General features: G+C 38.1%; 1 protein-coding gene across 4 annotated transcripts; it reads left to right on the plus strand.

Annotated features, from left to right (window-relative positions):
• The first annotated feature begins 454 nt into the window (after positions 1-454).
• SEC61A2 (SEC61 translocon subunit alpha 2) lies at positions 455-27,988 on the plus strand. Of its 4 annotated transcripts, none has more exons than XM_059056706.2 (12): positions 455-578; positions 2,925-2,992; positions 4,082-4,147; positions 11,090-11,168; positions 15,039-15,170; positions 15,296-15,405; positions 19,575-19,728; positions 20,710-20,870; positions 21,184-21,381; positions 23,769-23,960; positions 24,416-24,492; positions 26,924-27,479. In XM_059056706.2, the coding sequence occupies exons 1-12, from the start codon at positions 572-574 to the stop codon at positions 27,108-27,110; spliced, it is 1,431 nt and encodes a 476-aa protein (XP_058912689.1). In that variant the 5' UTR covers positions 455-571; the 3' UTR covers positions 27,111-27,479. The 4 variants fall into 4 exon arrangements, with proteins under 4 accessions (XP_058912689.1, XP_066886386.1, XP_066886387.1 ...); XM_067030285.1 differs by having other exon boundaries at positions 459-578; positions 27,207-27,988; XM_067030286.1 differs by lacking the exon at positions 11,090-11,168 and having other exon boundaries at positions 462-578; positions 27,207-27,988.
• Positions 27,989-27,997: the final 9 nt, after the last annotated feature.

Here is a 27,997-nt window from a genome sequence, read left to right on the forward strand (position 1 = left end):
TAGTGGAGAGTTCAGAAGCTATTAACTATAGACAAAGAGTCACAAATTTCTGAAAAATTCCTAGTGGTTCCAATAAGATGGAAGCAAATTAAAAAGGTTGTTTGGGTCACGCCGGCTCTGGGGGTGTCTCAGCCCCAGTCCTGGGGATCGAACCCCCGCCCGCGCTCCTGGGGCGGCCGCTCTGGCTGGGTCCTGACCTGCCTCGGCCCTCGGTCCTTGCTGGACACTGAGCTCGAAGAGGTACTCAGAGCGGAAAGGCCCTGACGGCCCTGGCCTCACAGAGGCTCCCAGCTCCCGGCACCCACCGGAGGACGCCCACCGGAGAGCCGGCGGTGGCCATGGCAACGCGGCGGACGTCAGCTGCGCCGGTGGCCAACGGCCAGGCTGTTGTCGGGGGGCGGGGCCTGGCAGGGCCTGGCGGGGTGGGCGCGCGGGTCACGTGGACCGGGGCGGAGCCTGCGCAGGGCGGGCCGCAGCGCGTCGGGAGCGGGCGCGGAGGCCCGAGCCGCGGGACCCGAGCGAAGGCCGCGCCGAGGTCGCAGGGCCCCGCCGGGCCGCTCTAGCCGCCGCCATGGGCAGTGAGTAGCGGCGGCGAGGCCCTCGCCGGGGGCGCGGGCGCCGACGGGCCGCGGGCGGTGGGGCAGGCGACCGCCCGGGGTCGCTTAGCCCGCGGGCCGGGGAGGTGCGGGCTGCGCCGGGCCGCTGAGGAGGGCTCGAGCCGGGGGCCTCCGCAGAGGCTCCTCCAGCCATGCGAGGCCTCGCCCGGGCCGGCTGCGGGGCCGGGACCCGGAGGTCCGGGGTCTGCGCATCTCGGTGGGTGGCGAGGAGCGGCGCACGGCGCGGAGAGGCCATTGGCTTTGGGGGCGGGGAGTTAGGGAACCAGAGGAAACCTGGACCACTTTTAATTTTTCAGGAGCTTAGGGAACTTATATTTTTAGTCCCAAATCACCGTTCCTTGGCATGTTAGTTGTGATGAATGAAGGTCCCTGACTTGTTTCATTTTTTAAAAAGTGATGCATGGCGTTTAGTTTCGGGGAGGAAAGGAGGCGATTGGTGGCATAAAGTTTTCTTTAAAATTTTCATTTCAGTCATTCTGTAGCGTGTACTGAAAACCCAGCGTGTCTCAGGTTGTGTAAGCCTTAGGGACAAGGCCTTGCATAATGGGGATCTTTTGAGGGCCCTCTCCCAAACCCTCAACACCAGGAACCTTCACAGATATACTTACATAGCTGTTGGGGTGACTGTTTATGAGTGGATTCCCGCAAACCCAAGCTGTGCATCCACTGGCCAGCTAGCTAACTAGTGGACATTTGGGGGAAGCTGGAAAGGAAGTAGAGGAGACCCTTGGTCTTGAATTAGCAGTATAATGGGTCAAATTCTGCAGCACAAGAACAGACAAATGGCAGACAAAAAAGCATTGCTTTTTACATAAATACTCCAACACAGGTAATCGTAAGCCAAGAGATCAGGGAGGGTAGCTTGGGTGGAAGTGGGAAGGAAAAGGGGTAAAGGGGTTCTAGGAAGTTTCCCGATGTGATTGACATTGGTTTTACATTAGAGATGAACACTTTCATAATGCAGATTTGCCTTCCAAATCGTCTGAAATGGTGCTTGGGTAACAAACATCTGCCCATGAGAATTTCTGAATTCTGTCAAACATCAGTGGCTGCCATCATTTTGAGAGGTTTTATAAAAAGATAGTATAGTCAGATCAACTATACTTCAATAAAATAAATTTTAAAAAAAGAAAAAAATATATAGTGTGGTCAACTTTTGGCTAACTCCTGAAGTGTAATTACCCTTGTCAGTTTAAAAATAATATCCTGATGTTCATATATACGGAATCCAGTGTTTGTAAGGGAAGATGATCATTACTAATACCTAGTTGTGGCTTTTTGTGTTTCTGTACATTATAGAGGCTCGCAAAGACTGAGAGATTATCATCTTCATCCTTCAGTTCTTTGGCAGGAGTTTGACTTTAGCCGTGCCAGAAGAGAGTGCCTATCCTTAAAGAACCTTGGTTTATCTTTTCAATATTATGAGTTGTCTGGGAAAACAGTACTTCCTAATGAAATGTAGTTGTCATTCTCTGGGCTGATGATTGTACATACACAAGTACTTTGAGATCCTTTTGTGGGAGAGCGACCAAGCCATGAATAGCGACTTAGTGAAATGAAGTAGAGATTGTATACAGTACTTTGAAAACCTACCTATAGAAGGTTGTTCCTTGATCTTTCTCATTTATGCATTTCAGCATTTTTCAGTCCCAAATTAAGTCAGTCCTGCAGTTACAGTCCATTTCCTGTTGTACTTTCCTTCTCTGATATGTCCTATTTCCTTCTGTAATGCATGGTCTTGTGAGTACACTGCATTTGCTTTTTTTTTGCGGTACGCGGACCTCTCACTTCTGTGGCCTCTCCCGTTGCGGAGCACAGGCTCCGGACGCGCAGGCTCAGCGGCCATGGCTCACGGGCCCAGCCGCTCCGCGGCATGTGGGATCTTCCCAGACCGGGGCACGAACCCGTGTCCCCTGTATCGGCAGGCGGACTCTCAACCACTGCGCCACCAGGGAAGCCCCATTTGCTCTTTTTGATGTAGTGGTGCTCACTGAATTATTCCTTTTCTGTATATATAAAAGAGGTGGGATTCAAGCATGAGGAAGCAAGATTGTGGTACAAGGATACTTGTATTACTTTGCTTCTGCTGACCAGCCCTTAAACCCTTTGGGCTCCTTTGTCCCGTGAATTATTTCTCTTCCCTTATGTATTTGAAATGGAGAGCATTATGATTAATTCATTTTGGGGGGTGTGGATGGGATGGATTGCCGTTAAAAGAAAACATTTGATTTGATTCTGTGAAAAGATACATCTCTTTTTAAAAACTTTGTAATAGGGACATTTATTCTTTTTTTAATTTTTTAACAGTCAAATTTTTAGAAGTTATCAAACCTTTCTGTGCAGTTCTACCAGAAATTCAGAAACCTGAAAGGAAAGTAAGTATAATATTTTAGTAATATAGAGGGTATCTGAATGACTTATTCTGTTAAACTATCTAGATTGATTTATATTCCGCAACCTTTTTCTGGTTGTAATTGGAAAAATGTTACCTGTTTCTTCTCCTTGCAAGAGGCACAAAGTGGATAAAACTAGTGTAGACCTTTTAAATCTAGTTTATCTCATGGTTTCAAAAATGACTGTTCTTTAAGTTGTAGCATTTCCAAACCAATTGTTTCTTTGGTCTGTGTGTTATAAGATATAGTATTCTCCTGTCCATTGTGGTTTACCGCACTAGGAATGACCCAGTCTGTTGGGTCAGTTTTGATGAGTACAACTGTTTCACATAAATGGATTGCAACTGTGCAGGTATATACCTCCCATTTCTTGATTCGTTCAGTGCAAAGAAAAAAATCACAGAAATGCATTCAGAAGATATTGACCACATCTAATTGTTCTTCCATCATTGTACGCTTTTGGAAGTGAGGCATTTCAATTCCAGAAATACTGTTAATCCCAAACTGGTCAGTTCCCAGACATTCCTCTTTTACTGTATGTTCAATTTTGCATGGAACTATCCAGAATAGGGACTAAAAAGAGCTAAGTAAGACTTCTGTTAAACTTACTGTTTTATTTAGAAGTATATTTCTTTTTTTATTGCTTTGAGGTTATAAAAATAGTTGTTCCAGTTACATGTAAGGCATCCCAAGAAACTTTAGCTTTTCGTATTCTATGAAACATTCACAGAATAATATTACAGGCAGTCCTAGCTTTGCACAATACAGTGTTAACTGAAATGTGTGCATATTAGATCTGTGTCTTTTCATCCTTTTCAGTCTCAGTTAATGAGGTACAATGCCTTGAGGCCAGCCTGTATTTAAGTTGTACTTAATTCTCAAAAAAGTAAAGAAAGATGTTTGAGAAGTTCAGCTGTTTGCTTTAGCTGCTACTAACTAGGGCGAGAGTATTTTGAGAGTAAATAATAGGAGCATGTCATGATGGGGAATGCTGGTTAAGCTTTAATATGGATTTTTCTTTATATTTGCTATTTCTTGGTTTTGACTGATCATTCTTTGTTTTCTTGACAGATCCAGTTTAGAGAGAAGGTACTATGGACTGCTATAACTCTCTTCATCTTCTTAGTATGTTGTCAGGTATGTAACCAAACATTAAACAAATGTCTGTACTGTTATTCTAAGGTCTTGGTTGGTTAGAATTTGAGAAACTTATTTTAGTTCAAATAGTAAATATACTGAATTATTTTGAGCATCATCATTTTTAAAAAATTATTTTTTATTGAAGTGTAGTTGATTTACAATGTTATCTCAGTTTCTGCTGTATGGGAAAGTGATTCATTATACATATACATATATATTTTTTCATATTCTTTTCCATTATGGTTTATTACAGGATACTGAATATAGTTCCCTGTGCTATACAGTAGGACCTTGTTGTTTATCCATTATGTATATAATAGTTTGTATCTGCTAACCCCAGCCTCCCAATCCATCCTCTCCCCCCGCCCTTGGCAACCACAGGTCTGTTCTCTATATCTGTGAGTCTGTTTCTGTTTCATAAATAAGTTCATTTGTGTTATATTTTAGATTCCACATATAAGTGATATCATATGGTATTTGTCTTTCTCTCTCTGACTTCACTTAGTATGATAATCTCTGTGTCCATCCATGTTGCTGCAGATGGCATCATTTCATTCTTTTTTATGGCTGGGTAATGTTCCATAGTATATATGTGTATGTATATGTTCATATATATGTGTGTGTGTGTATATAATCTACATACGCACACACCACATCTTCTTTATCCATTCATCTGTCAGTGGACATTTAGATTGCTTTTGTAAATAGGAGCATCATCATTTTAATCTGAGTTGATAGTGAAAATGGTTATCTTCTTCTACTGTGTATATCTTTTGGTTTACTAGTGGGCTTGAACATATTTTCTTTTTTCCCCTTACTTTTCAGTTAATGATCTTTACCAATTTTTTTCTTGAGATTTAAAAAATTGATTTATGACAGGTTTTTATATATAAAAGTATTAAATCTTTGACACATATAGGGCAAATATTTTTCCACTTTGTTTGCTTTTAATCATGTTGTAAGTAGTATGTATTAATTAAAAAATCCCCAAACGCCAAATTCTAGAATCCTAGGGATATTCTGTGTTTATAAATTAATAAAGTTCAATGATGCTTTTTAGTAAAATTTTACAGAGATTAAGTTCATAAAATGAGGATAAAATGTGACCTGCCCATGTCACAGGGTTATTATATTGTGAGGATTAAATTAGATAATTTAAGTAAAGTTCTTTGATGGTTTGAAAGGTACCAATATACATATAACAAAGTTTAAAAAAATTACATGAGGAAGGAGTAGAACAAAGAAAGTCCGTAATCTGGGGAAAAGCCAAATATATTTTTTTGAAAAGTGAAACTATTTGATCATTAAAATATTTTACTATTATACTTTGTTGAAAATTCTTTTGCGTGGTCAGGGAGAATGAACTTTTGAAAAATACAGACAAGTAGAAAAAAAGAAAGATCATCCATATTCCTATCATCTTATTTTAACATCTTGGAAATTCCCCTCCCCTCCGTTAAAAAAACAACAACAACTCTTTAAAGGTATAATTTATGTACAGCAAAATATACTCATTTTTAAGTGTACATTTTAGAGTTTTGACAAATGTATACATCTACATACCTACTATCTCAGTGGGTATAGAACATTTCTGTTACTCCAGAATGTTTCTTGTACTCTTTATTAGTCAATTCCCACCTCACTCCATTCTCAAGCAACCACTGATCTGCTATTTCTATAATTTGATTTGTCTTTTCTAGAATTTCATGTAAATGGAGTGATACAGTGTCTAACTTCTTCATCAGCTTTTTGAGATTCATCCATGGTGTTGATTGGATCCATGTTGATTGTATCACAGTTTGTTCATCTTGTCACCTGTTGTTGGACATTCGGGTTGTTTCCAGATTTTGGCTATAACAAAGTTGCTATGAACATTCCCGTACAAGACTTTCTGTGGATATTTGTTTTCATTTCTCTTGGGTGAATACCTATGAGTAGAATTGCTAAGGTTTATGGTAAATGTATGTTCAACTTTGTGAGAAACTAACTCTTTTCCAAGTGGTCCCATCAGCCATATAGGAGTTCTGGTTGCTCTGCATCGTTGTTTATTCTTGATATTGTTCAGCATTTTAATATTAGCCATTCTAATGGATGAGGTTTTTTTTGTTTTTATTTTAATTGAAGTATAGTTGATTTATAATGTGTTAGTTTCAGGTGTACAGCAAAGTGATTCAGTTATATATATATATATTTTTTCAGATTATTTTCCATTATAGGTTATTATAAGATATTGAATATAGCTTTCTCTGCTATACATTAAATCCTTGTTGTTTATCTATTTTATGTATAGCAGTTTGTATCTGTTAATCCCATACTTCTGATTTATCCCTCCCCCCTCTCTCTTTCCCCTTTGGTAACCATAAAGTTTATTTGCTATGTCTGTTAGTCTGTTTGTTTTGTTTATAGATTCATTTATGTTATTTTTTAGATTCCACATATAAATGATATTTGTCTTTCTCTGCTTAATTCACTAAGTATAATATTGTCTAGGTCCATTCATGTTGCTGCAAATGGCAATATTCCATTCCTTTTTATGGCTGATACACCCCACCCCCAACACACACATCTTAAACCAGTCACCTGCTGATGGACACTTAGGTTGCTTCCATGTCTTGGCTGTTGTAAATCATGCTGCTGTCAACATTGGGGTGCATGTATCTTTTTGAATTAGAGTTTTCTCTGGTCATATACCTAGGAACGAGAGTGCTGGATTTTATGGTAGCTCTCTTTTTAGTTTTTTAAAGACCCTCCTGTTTTCCATTTCCATCAAAGTGTAGGAAGGTTCTCTTTTCTCCATGGTGAGGTTTTAAGTTGTATTTCCCTGGTGAATTATATTGAGCAGCTTTCTTATATGCCTATTGGGTATTTATCTTTTGTAAAGTGTTTTTTCCTCAAATATTTTGCCCATTAAAAAAAATTTCATTTTTGTCTTATTCGTGAATTATATGCATTTTATTTTTATTCTTTTTTTTTTTTTTTGTGGTACGCGGGCCTCTCACCGTTGTGGCCTCTCCCGTCGCGGAGCACAGGCTCCAGACGTGCAGGCTCAGCGGCCATGGCTCACGGGCCCAGCCGCTCTGCGCGGCATGTGGGACCTTCCTGGACCAGGGCGCGAACCCGCGTCCCCTGCATTGGCAGGTGGACTCCCAACCACTTCACCACCAGGGAAGCCCCTATATGCATTTTAAAATATTTTGTGGATACAAGTCCTTCATCAGATACATGTATTGTGAATATTTTCTCATAGTCTATGGCTTGCCTTTCATTTTCTTAACAATATCTTTTGAAGAACAAGTTTTTAATTTCGATGAAGTTCATTTTATCTTTCTCTTTGATTGCTCATAGTTTTTGTTGCCTATCTAAGAAATGTTTGCCTATTTTAAGGTTGTGAAGATTTTCTCCTGTATTCTTCTAAATATTTTACAGTTTTAGCTTGTATGTTTTGGTCTATGATCTATTCCAAGTTAATTTTTGTGTATGGCGTGAGGTAAGGTTAGGGTTCATTTTTTTCTATATGCATAATCAGTTGTTGAAAAGGCTCTCCTTTCTCCATTGAATTACTTTGGCATCTTTGTTGAAAATCAGTTAGCCATATAAGCATGGATCTATTTTTGTACTCTCAGTTCTGTTCCATTGATCTTATTCCATCCTTATGGTAAACCATAACTCTTTTGATTAATGTAGCTTTAAACTGAGCCTGGTAATTAGGTTGTAAAAGTCATCCAACTTTGTTCTTTCTTTTCAAAATAATTTTGTCTATTCTAGGTCACTCATATTTCCATCTGAATTTTAGAATCAACTTGTCATTTTCTTTAAGAAAGCCTCCTGGCATTATGATTTTTATTGCTTTGAATATATAGGTCAATTTAGAGAGCATTACCATCTTAACAATATTGAATCTTCTAATCCAAGGGTCTGCAAACATTTTTTCTGTAAAGGGCAGATAGTAAATATTTGCAACTTTGCAGCTGAAACCCAAGAAAACCCAAGAAGAAGAAAACATAACTTGAGTTACCTTTCTTTCTTTCTTTCTTTTTCTTTTTTTCTTTTCTTTTCCTTCCTCCCTTCCTTTCCTTCCTTCCTTTCTTTCTTTCTTTCATTTTTTTTTTGCAGTACGCGGACCTCTCACTGCTGTGGCCTCTCCCGTTGCAGAGCACAGGCTCTGGATGCACAGGCTTAGTGGCCATGGCTCACGGGCCCAGCCGCTCCGCGGCATATGGGATCTTCCCACACTGGGGCACGAACCCGTGTCCCCTGCATCGGCAGGTGGACTCTCAACCACTGCGCCACCAGGGAAGCCCCAGTGTGACATTTCTCATGATTGTTTCATGCCATAAATTAATTTATGCATTTTATGTTACTTCATTTTTTTTTTTTCTGTAATGTGTTTACATGGTTGTCAAGCTGTACCTTTTTGTCTTTCTCACGCTTAGGCAGTTTGGCCCAGGGCTGGTGATTTCTTGATTCTCTTTCCACTGAATCTCAAACAGAGAGAGCCACAGTTTTCCCCTCCCAGCCACAGTTGAAGGGTTTGAGGTCTTGTGTTCTCTATAGTGTTTTTTTTAGCTTGAGGGAATGGTGTGCAGTGAGATTAGCTGAGAGAAGTGCCATAAATGCCACCTGGGCTTTGCTCTCTTGCTAGACTTTTGTTACGTGTCTTGTGAGGGTCCTCACCACCTGACTGAGGAGGGCTTTATTCCATTACTGACCTCAGATCACTCCCCAGTTCCTGACTCAGTGTAGCCCTGTAATTGTCAGTTGCACCAGAGAGAGCCCCGTTCCTGGCTTCTCTCATCCATTTCCTCTCAGCTGCCAAAGGAGGCAGGAAAGATTAGTATATCTGTGCAGCCCGCTCTTCTCCAGATTTGGAGTGTTGTAGGGATTCTGGGGATTCTGTGGCCTTCCCTTTGTGATTGTTGGAGCAGTTTCATGCTGAGTTCCTGTTCCTCAATTGTCTGTTGTTTTTTTCCCCGCCCATGACCATCAGGTTTATGATTCTTTTTCTTGTTTGGCTGCTTTATAGATTTTTTTCCTTTAGATTTTAAAATTCTTTTACTATTTTACATGTTTTGAAAAATGTGTTTTCTTATGTATTGGGGAGGGAAATTCTGTAACTTGATCACAGCTTGCCATTTTAGCCCAGAAATATCTTGCTTGGTTTCACTGCCTTTGGAGATCCCTACTACTAATTTTCTATTTGTCCATCTGATTGGTTCAGGGTTTCCATTTAAACATGAAATACTTGTTTCTCTGAAGAGTATACTGTATTTTGTTAAGTTGAAACTGTTTATTTTATGTAATATAGGGCAAAGCCTGAAAGTCTGCAACTTTGAGAAGCATAGAAAATAGCTCCTTTTGCTGCCCTTGTTGGATGTAGTCCTGTAACTATGGAATTTACTAAGAGGAGTAAAGTTAGACACTGAGTTTAATCCTGTTGACTAAGGGAATGGAGGGAATACCATTACTTAGGGATGGTTGGCTGACTTTCTTGTTTGTTATCCTGCAAAGCATCTAATCATGGAGGTAATGGCTATCTCTAGGAGACTCAATTAAGGAAAGTAATTTGATTGATTGGTCTCTCCCCTACTTAGGGAATATTGTGATATGGACTATCCTGTAGTGTTAATTGGTTTTTATTCAGTAACTTCCTTTCTCCCCATCTCTCACATTAGCTGAAGAGTGTTTGCATCTATAGGGTGCACACCGAATATTGTGCTTTTTGCTTTTGCTAACCCAGCTAATATATTCAGATGTCCAGAGAGGTTTAGGTTGACCAGATGACCTGTTTTAAAATTGCTGACAGCATCTTTTGGAACTTTTTTTTTTTTTTTTAAATCAACTTCATATAGGGAAGGCTTTTGAAATTGGAAGTGTATTTTTCTCCCACATGGTGAGGGAGGGGGTATGGCCAAGTGCTGTGTTCTAAACATGGGTCGTAATAATAGGAAACTTTCTGAAGTTAAGGTGTTTTTTTTTTTTTCTGATTTAAAAGTAATATGTGTTCATTATAGAAAATATGATAAATGCTGAAAAGAATAAAGAAAAAAATCAATAATAATGCCACCATCTGTGAATAATCACGTTCAAGATTTTTAAAAATATTTACACCTAGTTTTTTCTTCTATGCATATTTTTACAGTGTTGATCTTTTACTTTATTTATACAGTTTCATACCATTCTTTTTATAGTAGGTTTTCTCAACAATGGCACTGAAGTTTAGGGTGGATAATTCTTTGTGGTGGGGGAGTGTCCCATACATTGTAGGATGTTCAGCATCTCTGACCTCTACCCACTAATGCCAGTAGCACCCCCCTCAAGTTGGGACAACCAAAAGTGTCGTCCTGTATTGCCAGATGTCCCCTAGGGGGACAAAGTTGCCCCAGTTTGAGAACCATTGTTTTATACTTAATATTACAACATAAGCACATCCTCATACTGTTACAAGCTTCATAGTGTAATTTTTTTCTTCCATAGTGTAATTTTTAATGGCTGCATAGTATTGTACTGTATATCTCATCTTCAGTCTTACATTTGGAGTATGGCCATGGCTGTCACTAGTACCTATAGCTTTCCAAGATTATTCTATGATGTGGTAGATATATCCTGTACTGTTAGGAGCATTTTCTTAAATTGCAAAAACATAAAATTTATCAACTTAACCATTTTTAAGTGTGCAGTTCAGTAGTGTTACATATATTCACATTGTTGTGCAACAAATCTCCATACTGATAGGAATATTCACTAGTGAAATGTAAGTAATGATTCCCATTGTTTTTATTTTCATTAAAGAACTTTCAAGGTATGCTTGTCTTGTTCTTGAACATGAGAAGTAGTGGGTTTTTTTTAAGTATTGCAAATATTAAGTGAATGCATTATAAATTAAGTTCAAACTTAATTTATATAATACATTTTTATAAAATATTTTATGTAATCTTATAGATACCACTATTTGGAATCATGTCATCAGATTCTGCAGATCCTTTCTACTGGATGAGAGTTATTCTTGCATCCAACAGAGGTATATGCTGCTTTTCTTTTGCCTCCATGCTAGTACTGACATCAAATAGATGTGAAAATGTGGAAACAACTATTTTTTGATGTCTATGGGGAGGGGCAGTATATGGTAAAAGAAACTCATTGCCTAGGAGAAGAGACAAACATGAAGATAATTACAAAACTGTGTATTTATTGTAATAATAGAAGTATGTACAGAGTAGAGTTACGACAGAATGGAGTGATTAGCATTGTCTAGACCTTTGGTTCTCCATCCTTTTGTGGGTCATGTTTTCTTTGAGAATCTAATTAAATTTATCTGTACTATCCCTAGAAAAATGCATATACATTCACACCTGCAGATTTGTCATAAAATCTCAGATTTCCTGGACTCTCTGAAGTGTATTCTTGAGTTTCTCATGGGACTGAAAGACTGATCTGCGGTGCCAGGGAGGAGATCATGCTGGGAGAGCATTTGGGTTGGAATTCAGCCTGTGGACCGTCGGGAGAGGGAAGCCTGAGTCACAGCACACAGGCATGAGGACACGGGGTGCAGGCCGGGGATTTGGGTGGGGGATGCTGGTCAGTGAGGCTGAGAGATAGGGAGGGCCTGGATCAGGAGGGGCTTTGGGGGCGGGTTTTTTCCTACATCAAAAAAGTAACATTTGTTTGTTATAAAAAAAATGCACCAACGTTTCAGATTTGTATAACGCTGAAAATGAAAGTCTCGCTTCTCAGGGGTAACTCCTGGGAAGACAACAGATTGATGAATAACCATTTAGACCTTTTATCTGAATATATATTCATATATATGAATTTATATACTTTTTTTAAAAACTGAAAAATAAGATCTACTATATAACTATTGTGCTACTTGGTGTGTTTACTTAATATCTTGGATGACCTATTTCATTGAATGGCCATATACTATTCCATTATATGGATGTGCCATGATTTCTTTAATCATTCATTCAGGTATTTATTGAGTTCTTCCTATGAGTGGAGCTTTGTGCTAGGTGCTGAGATTAGAGCAGTGATCAAGACAGTGATGCTGTTGTCGTGGAGTTTATGTTACTCTATTTGGGGAGGTAGACTACATGAACTGTATCTTGGGAGGGCGAAGGGACATTTGAGCAGAGACCTGCAGGACATGAGAGAAGGCTGTGTGAAGATCTGGGGGAGGAACCTTCTAGGGAATGGCAAGTGCAAAGGCCCTGAGGTGCGAGTATGCTTAATGTGTTCTAAGAACAATGAGGAGGATGGTGTGATTGGAAGAAAAAAGGAAAGGGGAAACGTGGTAGGACATGATGCTGCAGATGAATCCAAGAGCCAGATTATGAGGCTTATAGGCAGTAAGGAGTGTGTTTTAGGTATAACCCCAAGGCCTGTAGGATCTGCTGTCATACATGTAGTTTTTTTCCCAATTTTATATCATTATAATCAATGCTACCATGACTTCTGTTTTTAATAGAATGAATTTCTAGAAGTTTAACTGTTTATAAGGAATGTACACTTAAATTTTTGATAGATATTGTTACATTGTCTTCCAAAAGCTTTGAATTATTTTACACACTCTGCTATGGTGTATGAGAATGACTATTTCTCTTCCAACAGTGGATAATATTTGTCCTTTAGTCTTTGTGTTAGACAGGTAAAAATTGGTATCTGTTATTTAATTTCTATTTCTTTATGTGTTGGTGAGATTGAACATCATCTTATATTTTTATTGAATATTTGTATTTCTTCTATGAGTGGACTTGTTATAAGTCATAGGAAATTACTGACTGGTTTAAACACAAAAATGGAATTTACTGGAAGGATACTAGTCATTTTTTGGAACCCAAAGAGGAGGTAGAACAACTAAGCCTTGTGGAGAGAGAATCAGCTTTCAGACCTCAGCAGCAGGGACAGGGAACCTTGTCTTTGTGATCTAGCTTCAACAACTCCTGGGTTCTTCAGTTCTAAGTTCAGAATTACAAATTACCAGGATTTCCACCAGACCCAGCCAGCTTTGGTTACAGTTTCAGGGTTACACAGTACAGATTTGGGTGCTGGGGTTTCCTCCTATGTTGTTGGTATTTTCCTGAGAAAAGAGCATTATTGGGAGTGGCCATGCCATTTATCTCTTTTTTATTTTTCTATTTTTTGGGGGGGGCCTGTATTCCCTGTGTTGTACAACACACCCTTGAGGCTGTCTTATACCCAGTAGTTTTAACCTCCCACTCCGCACCCTGTATTGCCCCCGCCCACCCCCACTGGTAACCTCTAGTTTGTTCTCTGTATCCGTGAGCCCGCTTCTTGTTATATTCACTAGTTTGTTGTATTTTTTAGATTGCACTTATAAGTGATATCATATAGTATTTGTCTTTCTCTGACTTATTCACTGCTGTTTTGTTCATTTTAAAATTCATTTGTAAGAATTCTTTGCCCTTTAGACATACGAGCTCTTTGTTACTTGTGTTCGAACATTTTTCTTTTAACTATTATCCTGTCTTTTGCCACGTGGAGGTTTCATAGTTGTGTCTAATCATATCGTCCATCTTTTTGCTTGTGGCCTTTATGTATTTTGTTAGAGAAAGGCTTTTTCTTTTCCAAGATTATAAGCATACTCACTTCTGGTACTTTTGTATTTTGTCTTTTATGGTTATATTTTCTAAATTTGTGGCCTTTATTTTAATGTAAGTCATGAGATAAGGAATCTAGGCTTAATTTTCTATAAATGGCCAGTTATTTGCCAAGGTCCATTTATCCTTCTTTTCCCTACTGAGTGGAAGTGCCATATTTCCTAAATGAAATGTTCATTAAGGCTTGACTGGATTAATTTTCGGACTAGATCCATTTGACAGTTTTAAATTTTGGTGATTTGATATAAAAAGAAATCTACCTACCTGCCTACTAGCTTTAATGATAAGACATATTTTTATCTTTTACCATTGAGGAAGTATCTGAGAAAATATGAAGAATCCATTTAAGATGCCATCTTTTTAAAAAATTTATTTTATTCAAGTATAGTTGATTTACAATGTTGTGTTAATTTCCGCTGTACAGCAAAGTGATTCAGTTATACATATATACATTCTTTTTCATATTCGTTTCCATTATGGTTTAATCACAGGATATTGAATATAGTTCCCTGTGCTAGACAGTAGGACCTTGTTGTTTATCCATTTTCTATATAATAGTTTGCATCTGCTAATCCCAAACTCCCAATCCGTCCCTCTCCCAACACCCTCCCCCTTGGCAACCACAAGTCTGTTCTCTATGTCTGTGAGTCTGCTTTGTAGATAAGTTATTAACAATAGAAACATCTTGATAACCAGACTAAAATAACAGGAAATGATTTTCCACTTAAATATTAAATGCAATCAAACTGTACATGCTATTTTTGAATATTTTTCCTATCTACTATGTCATTAACATTTTTCATGCCACTCAATATTCTACAACATTGATTTTGATGACTTTATATATAATTTTTTTTTGAATTAGGAGAGTCACAGATATTCTTAAATGTCATCTTTTTATTAACTTGTTATTTAATTCTTGGGCTTTTAAAATCCTGCGTTAAAATGTTTAGTGTAAATTTTTAAAATAGTGATTTGGACAGAAATCTTGGACAATTTCTTTCAAAGGATTTCTTTAACAATTTAAGTTTAGAATTCACAGAAATTTACGTTTTGGTAGTATTTATAGTAATTTTGATTCAATGCATTGTTGTGAGGTTGTGTTAATAAATGAGAGGGTTTTTTTTTAGCAGTTAATGTTTAGGAAATGAAAATTTGCTTGTTAACATTTAACATGTATTTCATAGACATAGTTAAGGACTGGGACTCTTCTAAATTAATCTGCATTGGATATCGTAAAGATTATTTACTTTTTTCCCCTTCCTTTACAGGAACGTTAATGGAATTGGGTATCTCCCCAATTGTAACATCTGGTTTGATTATGCAGTTGTTAGCTGGAGCCAAAATCATTGAAGTTGGAGATACACCCAAAGATAGAGCCCTATTCAATGGAGCCCAGAAACGTGAGCATCAATACAATTAATAAAGAGCCTTTTCCAAATTTGAGAATTTTGTGGCAAAGATGTTTTTCTAGTCTTTTTTGTCTTTGGTTATAAGCGTGTATTCCTTTTCCCCCAATTTTTGTCAGTATTTGGTATGATCATTACCATTGGGCAAGCCATTGTGTATGTTATGACGGGCATGTATGGGGATCCCGCTGAAATGGGTGCTGGAATCTGTCTCCTTATCATCATTCAGGTAAGAAATCCAATTTTTCATATGGATAACAAAAAAGTTTGTTCCTTTTTTTCTTTTGAAACAATTCTTTAGGTAATTGATATACTCACTTTCTTACTTTATTGAAGTGACATGTATAAGTTGTGTTGGTGTTAAAAATTAAAATTTATTGTAATAGCCCCGTAGATGTCTAATAAAGAATTATGGATCAATCAACTGTATTTCACTGATTCTAAGATGCACATTTTTCACATTTTGATGTCTCTGAAATCAGGATGTTTTCTTAGAGTTGATGCGGTCACACGTGTGGTCAGCCAGGTGGCGGTCGTGATGGTAGGCATTGCCTGCATGTGTACGTCAACTTGGTCAAAGCCGTCTATATCGTCCTTATATCACTTGGTTATATGCATTGTTGATATAACATGTCTTTGAGTTTAACTGCTGTTTAAAATGTCTTCCAGCAGTCTGCTGTGATTTGTTATTGAAATGAAGAGTTATTGTGTATAAACAGAGGCACAGAAAGAGCAAGTTAGATGATAAACATCTATGTCTAAGTCTAAACTTTTTTATAAGTAGAAAATAAAAAATTTGTAATAGGTTATTGTGTCATAGTTTAATTGAATATTTTTTTCTTTCTTAATGGCACACATAATAGCGTTACAAATAATAGTATCTTACAGTAAGTGAAATACCATATAAACACACATATATGTATCCTGTGGATTTTTTAAATTGATATTTTGGAGTGGAATTTTTAAAGGCCAACATGATTTTCCCTCTCCTAAGTATCTTAAAATGTGTAAAGTTTGCAAGATATTTCTGTAATGTAGTCCTTAAAAATCTTTTAGAGAAGTTACCCAGGAATGGACTGTACTTAAGTTATATAATAGTTATTTACTGGATTTTGAAAAGAAGCTTGCTTAAGTTAAACACTGAACGTCTAGAGTCCTGGTTATCTTGGAGATGCTTCTTATTCATTCTACGAAATTAGGATTAATTTAGGAAAAAAATATTTTTAATGGTCAAAAGGATCAAAGTCAGAAAAATAGTTTAAAATAAAACTAAAACACCAGTTTATTAGTATATATATACATTGAGAAATATGACCATTTCGGATTGGCATGCTTGACCATCTTTTTTTTTTAATAGGAAATCTTATATAGGAAACAAATCATAGAAATAAGATTGTTTAGTGAGTATGATTCAGAACAAGGAGAATGCGATTGTTGAGGTATTTATTGGGCATCATTAACACATATCATATATCACAGGGCTTTTCTAATGAAGTGGAAATATTTCATCTTTTAACCAGGGGAGGAATCTTTAATGGACTATTAGGTAGTTTTCTGAGCCCCAATGAGTTCCCATTTGGTATAAGGTACACTTCTTTAAAGGATAACTTTGTCATTATTTCTCCATTTAAAAAACACCTTGGGACTTCCCTAGTGGTCCAGTGGTTAAGACTCTGTGCTTCCACTGAAGGGGACACGGGTTCGATCTCTGGTCAGGGAAGTTTCACAGGCTGCGTAGTGTGGCCAAAAAGAAAAAGTAAGAAAATTAAAAAAAAATAAAAAACACCTTGACTAGCAAATTTATAACCCCGGGTAATTAGAGGAAGAAGAGTTGCAATGGATGGGAAAGAAGATCCTCTGAAAACTGGTTTTAGTATCTTTCAGTTCTTTGGTGTGAGCATACTGATACACCAATTTTTGCCTTATTTTGTTTCTTTACAGTATTTGCTTTATGACCCATAGTTAGAATAACCCTGCTTTCTAAAAGACACTCAAAATTGGCATCTAGCTCTTAGAACATTATGCATCAGTAAAATTTTTCTAGTATTTTAGTAAGGGCGTATTTATATTCTTACGGAACCTCAGCTGACCAGTTCTGGGTTAGTTAGTGAGAGTATTGACTTCTTATGAAGTCAGCTATGAATTTGAATTGATAAAAAATGGAGTTAAGCTATTTTAATTTTTTTTCAGTACCAGAAATCAAGGAATAGTTAAATTCCTGGAACGAAACAAGTGAAGTGGGTATATACTAAGTTGTTTACATAAATTGTGGTGCACAAATATTTGTCTTGTGGTTAATCCTTCTAGTGTTAATGTATAGAGAAATTTTTCACATTTGATCATAGGTGGGTAGTGACCCATTGCGTCTTTTTAAGGCTTTGCTAACATTGAAAATGTGTAGATTTGCTAAAGAGATGTGATTAGATCAGTGTGTTTCCACCTAGAGATTTTGAAAACTGTTTGCATGCATGTAAGGTATTTCTCACCTTAATTATTCTTGTTTCATTCACATGGTCACTGTTTTTCCACTAGTGAGTTTTGGAATCTAAATAGTGGGTCTTGATTAAAATTTTTAAAAAGAGTAGAGAGTATCAGTGTGCATGGCACATAGTAGAGGTAAGTATTATTTTGTCAAACTGAGTTGTGTGTGTGTGTGTGTGCACGCGTGAGCAAGGTTGAAATGTTAAAGTTTTATTTTTATACATACTTTAGAGATTCATATGTATTGAACATTCTAGAAGAGCATGCAATTAGTATTCAGTTTTTTTAATCAACTGTTCTAGTCAATGAGATGCTGTCAGTTTCTGATTTCTTATTCCCCGCATAGGCATGCATACTTTTTACCATCTTTTATTCCTTTAGTTATAGAAACCATTTCTCATTTAGGTTTCTCTGTAATTCCTTTGTCCAGTTAGAGAAGCACGAGTTTGATTTTTACCAGATATAAATGAATCACCCTCTAGTCTGATGGACATTGGTGTGAACAGGGGTTTGGAGAATTATCGTTGTTTCAGAGCTGCCTGTGTGACCTTGGACGGTCATTTAATTAGAAGTCCATGATAACACTGTCTGGTTGGCTGATGGTTTGTGGACAGCTATCATGCCCTGTAGAGGGTGGGCTTCTGTATTTCTGATGGGGGAGTATGTACTTGTTACATAACTGTGGTCAAAATAAAATCTAGTAGTTAAGTCCTAACTTGTCTTTTATCTTGTCAAATTGGTAAACTTGGTTTTCAAACAGTAAAGAATTTGTGAGCTCTCCTAGAAGTTTTGAGAATTTTACGTTTTTTACAGTCCATTGAAATTCAAACTTAAAGATTGTAAACAGACAAGTTAGGCTCTGTACAGCCATTGAAATGACAGTTAAGGAAAAGAGAAAAACACTGTAAGGTAAGCATGCTTCAAACGGTGTATTGTAGTTTTCTCTTTCTTAACAGGGATATTGGGTGAACTGAGTAAGGAACGAGGGTGGGAGGCTTCAGAGCTGGGACGAATGGAAGGGGCATCTCCTCACGTCTGTAGGAAGGGTGTCTTTGAAGTGGGGACAGGTGTGAGATTGGGGGCCTAGAAGCACATTTTCCTCCCCCCTTGATTAGGTTACTGAAGTGTGGGGAAGGAGTCACATGACCAAAGAGGTCACTTGCAAAGCTATAGATTATTTCTAATTGATATATACTTTTACTGATGTTTTCTCCAAGAGGAAAATTAAGAATTTTCAATTTCACATAAAGTTAGTATGCTTTCTTTTTAAAAAAAAAAAATCATGAACTTAAGAACCTGGTGAACGCTTGTTTTCAGATTTACATTAAGTTTTTGTCACTGTATGTATTGAATGCATTTTTACATTGTTATAATCTGTGTACATATTTGTGCTCTACTTTTTGACTTATTCTATTGTATATTTTATATTATATATAATACACATATATAAAATCTATAATACTTAAAAATGTATCAGCATAGTTCACATGCTTTTCCTTTAATGGCCTATAAAATTGCATCTTGTTACTGTATCATAATTCATTTGGTCTTTTACTTACTTGAAGCTATTTGGAATGCTTTTCAGTTTCTTGCTGTCATAAATGCTACAACTGTGAACATTTTTGTTTTAGGGTGCTTTTCAATAGGCCTTATTTAAACATTATAAGAGAAATATAAATATATTTTAAAAGTCAAAATGTCTGCTTTATAATGTAACAACATTTCCAGTCCTCTCATTTGCAGAATTGGCTTCTGATGAAACTAAATCGGGTTAGATGCAGGGTGTCATAATAGTGATACTGCATCACCTAGGTTTTAGTGTTGAAAATGCCTGTTCTTTGAAAGTAGTCAGTGGTGTTCACTGCCCCTTTCTGAGTTTATTCTTGCTTCAGCTTACTTGCATTTCTTTCCCCACAGTTGTTTGTTGCTGGTTTGATTGTGCTGCTGTTAGATGAGCTGCTACAGAAGGGTTACGGCTTGGGGTCTGGGATTTCCCTCTTTATTGCCACCAACATCTGTGAAACCATTGTCTGGAAGGCCTTTAGTCCCACTACCATTAACACTGGCAGAGGTACAACGCACAGGGACGCAACTGCACGGGTTTGGCCGGGTGTGTGCTGAGAGGAGCACGAGGTGGTGGAGCAGGACGTGCCGACAGACGCCCTGGTTTGCTGTCCCAGGCAACGGCGGATGTCAGGTGTTCCAAAGCTGAGAAGCAGAGATTGGTGGAGTATGAACTGTTGCTTCAGAAAGAATCGTATCTAAAATTTAGCCTCTGCTCATTTAAAATTTCAGGGGTTGCAAACATTTAAAAAATTTTATTGGCCTCAGCCATTGTTGCAGAAGTCATTGATTTTGACTGATTTCAGCATTCCCAGAGGGATAAAAAGGTAGTGGATTTCAGATTTTAAAAAAGTTATTTATTGCATCATCAGGGAGTACTAGTACTTTTGCTGCTGTTCTCCTTGGCTTTGTAATAGCACCTAAATTATGAAATATTTCATTGTGTTTCCCCTTACCCATCTCCACTTCTCTCAAATGCCATCCAGGATTTGTAATGGTTAACATCTAACCTGGTCCCAGCCTTAAGAAAATAGCGGTGATGGTTTATTAACATACTTAGTAAAATGAATTAAAGGCCAGCTTGGTAGAGTAATGTCTGTCTTTCAACTCTGACATCTTTATTCTGCTTTGCTGCTTCTTTTCCCCATCTCCCCCCACCCCACCTCCGAATGTTCTTTTCCCTTCCCTAAAGTGAAGGTGAGGCAAATCATTATGAACTAAATATTTGCTTTGGTTTATTCTACTTTGTCTGTTTTCATCAAGAATAGTCTCTTGAGAAAACTTCAGATTTAAGAAAAAAAAAAGACATATTTGCCTCAATGATGTAAATATTTTTTAGAAGCTCCACACATGGCTGTATCATAAACATAGATGAATTATTTTGACTCATATTTTCTGCCTTTTACTGGAGCTTCAAGGTTATTTGTTTTGACTTTTGGGACAACTTTGGGTAATGAAGCTACAGCCGATTTCTATCTTGATTTATCAGGTACCGAGTTTGAGGGTGCAGTCATAGCTCTCTTTCATTTACTGGCCACCAGGACAGACAAAGTTCGAGCTCTAAGGGAGGCTTTCTATCGTCAGAATTTACCCAATCTCATGAACCTCATTGCTACAGTTTTCGTGTTTGCTGTTGTTATATATTTTCAGGTAAGTATACTTTCTTTGCTGAAGTTGAGTGTGGATTTTTATTTTGCTCTTAAAGAGGAGAATACCATTTGAAACGTTAGCAGCTAAGTCAGTGTTTCAAAATCTAGTTAGGCAAATAATTCCATCGTTTAGATTCTGAGGTGCAAAATATTAGCCATTATGCAATAGAAAAGGATTTCTATTTCTGTGTGTCTCTGTGGAAGGGAAAGTTTGTTAGCATTGTCTTTGCGTAGTCCCTCCTGTGACTGTTTGCCTCGTCTGGAGCCGTGGTGCGTGCAGCCCCTCTGCCTTACTCCTAAGCTTCCTTTTTCAGGGATTTCGTGTGGACCTGCCCATTAAGTCGGCCCGGTACCGAGGGCAGTACAGCAGCTACCCCATCAAGCTCTTCTACACCTCCAACATCCCCATCATCCTGCAGTCGGCCCTGGTTTCCAACCTGTATGTTATTTCCCAGATGCTGTCAGTTCGATTTAGTGGCAACTTTTTAGTAAATTTACTAGGACAGTGGGCTGTGAGTATTTCATTATTTATTCTAAGTATTCAAATTTATTGTAATTTGCATTTCATGCTTATATTTTAACTGAAAGAGATGAGCCATAATTGAAGCAGTTACTATATATAACATTTCCAGATTCATTTACCTGTAGCACAGTTTATCATTTATTTGGAAGGGTTGTAAAACTGTAAGCATTGTAAAACTAAGATTGGCCGAGTACTTTGTACTATTTTACGTCTAGGGAGCATTTTCACATCTTGTTTGAGTGACCTTTTAGGTTAAAATCACAGCTGCTCTTATAAAAGTGATTCCCTGTTTTGTAATCTTATTCCACTATTGTCTAGAATAATGTTTTTTTCAAAGAAGCTATTTGCTGATTATATAGGATAATGAAATCATCCTCTCCTGCCTCCCCTGCCATTTTTTATGGCCCAAATGGCAGTAAATAAGAAAGGCACGTAATAACTATATTGAAGAGAGAACAGTTGCTGGAAATGGAATCCAGTAAATTCTGCCTTCCTCTTTTAGATTTTCATCATAGCTCCTAAAGCAAAACAGCCACATTGTGATTGAGGTGTGAGTTATTGTAGGATTGAATTTTTTTTTTTTTGGCTGCGTTGGGTCTTCTTTGCTGTGCGTGGGATGGGCTTTCTCTAGTTGAGGTGCGCGGGCTTCTCATTGCGGAGCCCGGCCTCTAGGCGCACTGGCTTCAGTAGTTGAAGCACGTGGCTCAGTAGTTGCAGCTCGTGGGCCCTAGAGTGTGTGGGCTTCAGTAGTTGCGGCGTGTGAACTCTAGAGCGCAGGCTTAGTCGTTGTGGTGCATGGGCTTAGTTGCTTCACGGCATGTGGGATCTTCCCGGACCAGGGATCAAACCCGTCTCCCATGCATTGGCAGGCAGATTCTTAACCACTGGGCCACCAGGGAAGTCCAGGATTGAATTTTGACTGGTTTAAATTTTCACCTGACCAAGGAGTATTTTTTCCCCCTTAAAACTACAGAATTAGAGAAGAGTAAGAGCATTTATTTTCAGAATATGTAATTCTAGAATTTGTTTTCCCCAAAGAATTATTTTTTTACAGTCATTCCTGAAACACGGTGCTTATTCTATGCATTTGTCTTAATGTGCTACCTTTTGTATTTTAAGTTGTAGTGACGTATCTTTCTGCTTTTACTGAAGGCCATTTTTTAAAATGTAAAGTTTAATAGGATGAGACAGTAATTCTTGAAAGGCAGTTGAAGGAAGTATGATTCCCTTTATCCGGAACAGTTGGCCCTTGAACATGGGTTTGAGCTGTACAGGTTCATTTAGACGCAGGTTTTTTTCAGTAGTAAACACTTTAGTACTGCACAGTCTGCAGCGGGTTGAATCCTGCGATGCAGAACTGCGGATACGGAGGAGCCGTGTACGCAGAAGAGTAACAATAACTTATATGTGGATTTCAACTTCATGGAGGGTCGGTGCCCTAACCCCCTCGTTGTTCAAGGGTCCGCTGGACTCCTTTTCCATTCATTTAACAGAAATTGGATTGCCTGTGGTGAGGGGAGGGACTGTCCCTCCCCTCATGAGCTAATAGTCTGGCAGTCATTATTATTATGATAATTTCACAGTAATAAATGCAATGAGTGATTGTATAGATTGTGTTGTGATCTTAATGAGATTTTTTTTTAAGTGAGAGAGCTATTGGGAAGTTTAATTTGTCAGGGCTTTTGATTTGGAATCAATGATTCTAGGGGCACAGTAAATGAATCATTTGGAAATTGTAAATTCAGGAACCAGACATTTTAATCATTGCATCCAAATATTGCTTTCCCACCCTCTATGCCCAGAACTTTTATTTAATATGAGCAAATACATGCTATTCCCAGTTCTTTTACTATAAAAATTCTTAAATGTTTCTGTGGATAAAAAAATCCCGTTATGCTTATTAAAAGACTACTCTTTACGATATACAAATCATATAAAGTTTAGGCAGTGAGTCGTTAGTCTTCTGTTAATATTTCAGTTGATTGCATTCTTAATAGCATACCTTGAAGTGAAAGAATATGTATGTACTCTTACATAGTTCAGAAAATTTCTGACTCTAAATGTTATCAGAGATCGATGTGATCTATTCCTGTCTTCAGGAAGAGAAGGAAGATTCTTGTAGAAGTATTATAATTTAAAAAAATTGCTCTTCTGTTAATCTATTCACAATGTCTTTTATGTAATAGACATTCACTAAGTAATTGTTTTTTACTCACTATATCATTTTATAAGAGTGAAGACACAAAAGTAAATCCTTTAAGTTACATAGAATCATTAGCTGTAGGTGCTTTGAGCTTAAAACATCGTCATAATTTTTGAGGAGTTTGAAAAGGCACAGAAACGTGACCATTTGTGCTTTTTATTTTTGTTCTATAGGACGTTAGTGGGGGAGGACCTGCTCGTTCTTACCCAGTGGGGGGCCTTTGTTACTACCTTTCTCCTCCTGAGTCCATGGGCGCCATATTTGAGGATCCTGTCCATGTGGTTGTTTATATCATCTTCATGTTGGGATCATGTGCATTCTTTTCTAAGACGTGGATAGAGGTGTCTGGTTCCTCAGCCAAAGATGTAAGTATTTGGTTTATTTGAAAATGAAAAAAAAATTCATAATTTTTAGGTGTCAAATGGTAATTGATACACTTAATTACTTTTGTAATTTAAACTCAAATTCATACATTCTTAATGAGGTAATGTCATGCCCAGGGAGTTAAAAACTACAGGTAGTTCCTGGAAAGTGAAAAATTCTTAGATTTTACAATGGTTTGTGACCATCCAAAGCTCAACCCTACCCCACAAAGTCTTATTCCTTAGTATTTAATTTCTCTTTAAGGAAGTGATAATTAAGGAAAGATTGAGAAACCCTGGCTTAAGGTATGGATAATGTGGTTGTGCAGCATTGTAGCCTCAGGGAATATTATGATATGACAGTCTTCCTGTATTTTCTGTGGAGAGCACTTCACACAGAACCTAGTAGTAAACAGTGAAATAGAGTTGGATTTTAAAAGTTGTTTTTCTCTTCGCAGGTAGCTAAACAGCTTAAAGAACAGCAAATGGTAATGAGGGGCCACAGGGATACCTCTATGGTTCATGAGCTTAATAGGTAAGGAAGGCCATTAGACTCAGTCTTTGATAGGAGAGAGAATGTGTGTTACATACACACACGAGTTCTTGGTTTTTCAATCTATCGTTTGTTCTCAGATGTTATTTAAATTCATATTTGAAGCATTTTTCTTCTACTTAACACAAAAGAACCAAAATTTAACACAAAAGTGAATTGTTCTCCACATCAGAATTGACACCTAAATTATTATTTTAATTGAAATTATGTTCCCTTCACCGCTCAGCCCAGTGTTAAAATGCTGTAAGGTCAGAGGTCCTCGTCCGGCTGCACTTAAAATCACCTGGGAGCTTTTAAAAAATACTGATATCCTGCCTCTAGGAATTGTGATTTATTTGGTCTGCGGTGGGTCCCAGGCATCAGTTTTTTGTTTCTTGATAACAGTTTATTGAGATATAATTCACATATCATGTAATTTACTCATTTGAAATATACAGTTTAGTGTGGTTTTGCTTTTTGGTTTGTTTTTAGTATATTCTGAGTGTGTAATCATTACAATATAATTTTTAAAACATTTTCATCACCTGGAAAGGAACCTTGTACCTATTAGTTATTCTCCATTCCTACCCACCCTCCCACCTCCCAGCCTTAGGCTTTTTATCTAGTATCTGTAGATTTGCCTGTTCTGGACATTTCATATAAATGGAGTTATATGTGATCCTTTGTGACTATCTTTTTCACGTAGCATGTTTTTGGGGTTCATTCATTATTTGTGAATAATATTCCCTTGTATGGATGTACCACGTTTTGTCTGTTCATCAGTTGATGGAAATTTTAGTTGTTTCCACTTTTTGGCTGTCATGAATAATGCCGTTTTGAACACAGTTGTTCAGGTTTTGTGTGGACATGTTTTCATTTCTCTCAGAGTGGAACTGTTGGGTTGGGTAGTAACTGTGTTGAACGTGTTGAGGAACTGCCAGACCCTTCTCCAGAGCAGCTGCCCCAGCTGCATCCCGGTGCAGTGTCTGGAGCTGCTGCGCGTCCTCACCAGCACGAATTCTTGTTTTGATTTTAGCAACCTAGTTGGTATGAAGTGGTATCTCATTGTTTTTCCCTTTTCATTGTGGTGGTTTTTTTTTTTTTTTTTTTTTTTTGCGGTACGCGGCCTCTCACTGTTGTGGCCTCTCCCGTTGCGGAGCACAGGCTCCGGACGCGCAGGCTCAGCGGCCATGGCTCACGGGCCCAGCCGCCCCGCGGCATGCGGGATCCTCCCGGACCGGGGCACGAACCCGCGTCCCCTGCATCGGCAGGCGGACTCTCAGCCACTGCGCCACCAGGGAAGCCCTCACTGTGGTTTTGATTTGCTTCTCCCTGATGAATAATGATGTTAAGCATCTTTTCATATGTTAATTAGCCATTCGAATATGTTCTTTGGAGAAATGTCTCTTCTTTTGCTCATTTTAAAATTTCTAATTGGGTTGTCTGTTTGTTACTGTTTATAAGGTTAAAAATATTTTGGATGTATCGTATCAGGAAAATGATTTGCAAATATTTTGTCCCATTCTGTGGGTTGTCTTTTCACTTTCTTGATGGTGTCCTTTGATGCACAAATTTTAAATTTTGATGTTCAGTTTTTCTATTTCTTCTTTGGTTTCTTTGTGCCGCTTTTGGTTGTATCTAAGAAGCCAGGGTCACAAAGATTAATCCTCTTATGTTTAGGTCTGTGACCACTCTGAGCTCATTTTTGTTTCATGTGAGATAGGGGTCCAGATTCCTTCTTTTCCATATAGATAGCCAAGTGTTCCAGAACCATTTGTTGAAAAGGCATTGGTATTTTAAACTTTTCATTTATTTACAACATGGAATAGATTGCAGAGTGGTATAATGATCCCCTGCGTCCAACTGTATCCAGCTTTAGTCATTATCCTTCTCCCATTCTTGTTTCATCTACTGTCTTTCCCGTCCATGGTCCCTTGCCCCCATCTTTTTTTCCCCTCTGGAGTATTTTAAATACAATCCCATTATTTTGAACAGTTCTCCAGGTGATACTAACATGAACATGTGGCCGAGGTTGAATTATTGTTGAATAGGGTCATCCAAATCTTGTCACATAAATTTGATACTTAGAAAGCATTTTGATATTTACTCCTACAAGAGGGAGCTAAAGGTTACCCACTTACAAACAATATTAAACATTCTAATACTTAAATCACAGTTGAGGATTCTCCTCTTCTTGCTGTAAAAATCATGTATTGCCTTTCTTGGCTATTAACTGGTTTCTTGAAATCAGGGAGTCAGATCATTCCTTTCATCATTTTAATTAACACGTAACTGTGCACAGCCCTGGACGAACCGTCAGTACTGCGGACAGTTCCCTGGCGCGTTAGTTTAATTTTCTTCCGCCTGTAACTGCTGCTTCCTGCTGCCCCTTCCCGCGGGCCTCCCCTGCCTGACTCGGGGTTTTGTCTTGCAGGTACATCCCCACGGCGGCTGCGTTTGGGGGCTTGTGCATCGGCGCCCTGTCGGTGTTGGCCGACTTCCTCGGGGCCATTGGCTCGGGCACTGGAATTCTGCTTGCAGTCACCATTATTTATCAGTATTTTGAAATATTTGTTAAGGAACAGGCCGAAGTTGGCGGGATGGGTGCTTTGTTTTTCTAAATGTTCCAGTATTTCTTTTTGTGTGTGTGAAAGGGAAAATATTTTGACTCATTGTTTTTGTCAGATAATGCTGGCTCCCCTTTTCTTCTCTCACAGTTTGTTTTCAAGTGTTGACCGTCTCATTCCTGAAATGGGCACGGAGCTAAGCCTGTGTGCAGCATTAGTACCAGCTGCCTTAACACTAAAGTTTACATTATTCATTAAAAAAACTACATGCAGTGTTGCCTGTGATGCTGGAAACCAATGTACCTGCCTTGCCATGTTCGGTTGTGACGGTGAGATGGTGACGTGGATCAGTTTTGCATACAACATTCAAGACACTCAGTATTCCCCCCACTTGTTTAAAAATAAATGTAGTTCAAATTGCCACTTTCCAGTATTTTTGAGCTTATTTAATGAGTTCTGGATCATTTATGTCTAATCTATATTTTAGATATAATTACTTTTTATACTTTTTAAACTCATAGTATCCACATTCCCACCCTCCCCCCATTTTATGTGTTCCTCCTCAAAGCAGCCATAGCCCAGATGAGCAGAATCAAGCTTTCAGAGTCAAGTCTGTCACCAGAAACAACTGCTTATAATTACTCTGCCTGTTTTCCAGTCCCCTTTCCTCCCAGGGACAGCACAGTCAGTGCTGTTTTACTGTATTGGCTATGCTTTCGAATTCCAACACGTCATTTGAGAATACTCTTCAAGATACTATGCCCCAATTTTTTTTTTTAATCCCTAAAGCAAAGATCTAATTCTCAAGCAATGTCTGTAGTTCAGTGGGGGTGAACAATGAGTAATTCATGCTAGGAATCTGTGTATGTTGCTGTACTTTATAGCAGCAACATGAGTGTAAACAGTAGACAATAAAATTTTATTTAATAAAACTTTTGGTT

This window comes from Kogia breviceps, chromosome 3 (genome assembly GCF_026419965.1).
Source record: "Kogia breviceps isolate mKogBre1 chromosome 3, mKogBre1 haplotype 1, whole genome shotgun sequence".
In the NCBI taxonomy this organism is placed as follows: Eukaryota; Metazoa; Chordata; class Mammalia; order Artiodactyla; family Physeteridae; genus Kogia; species Kogia breviceps.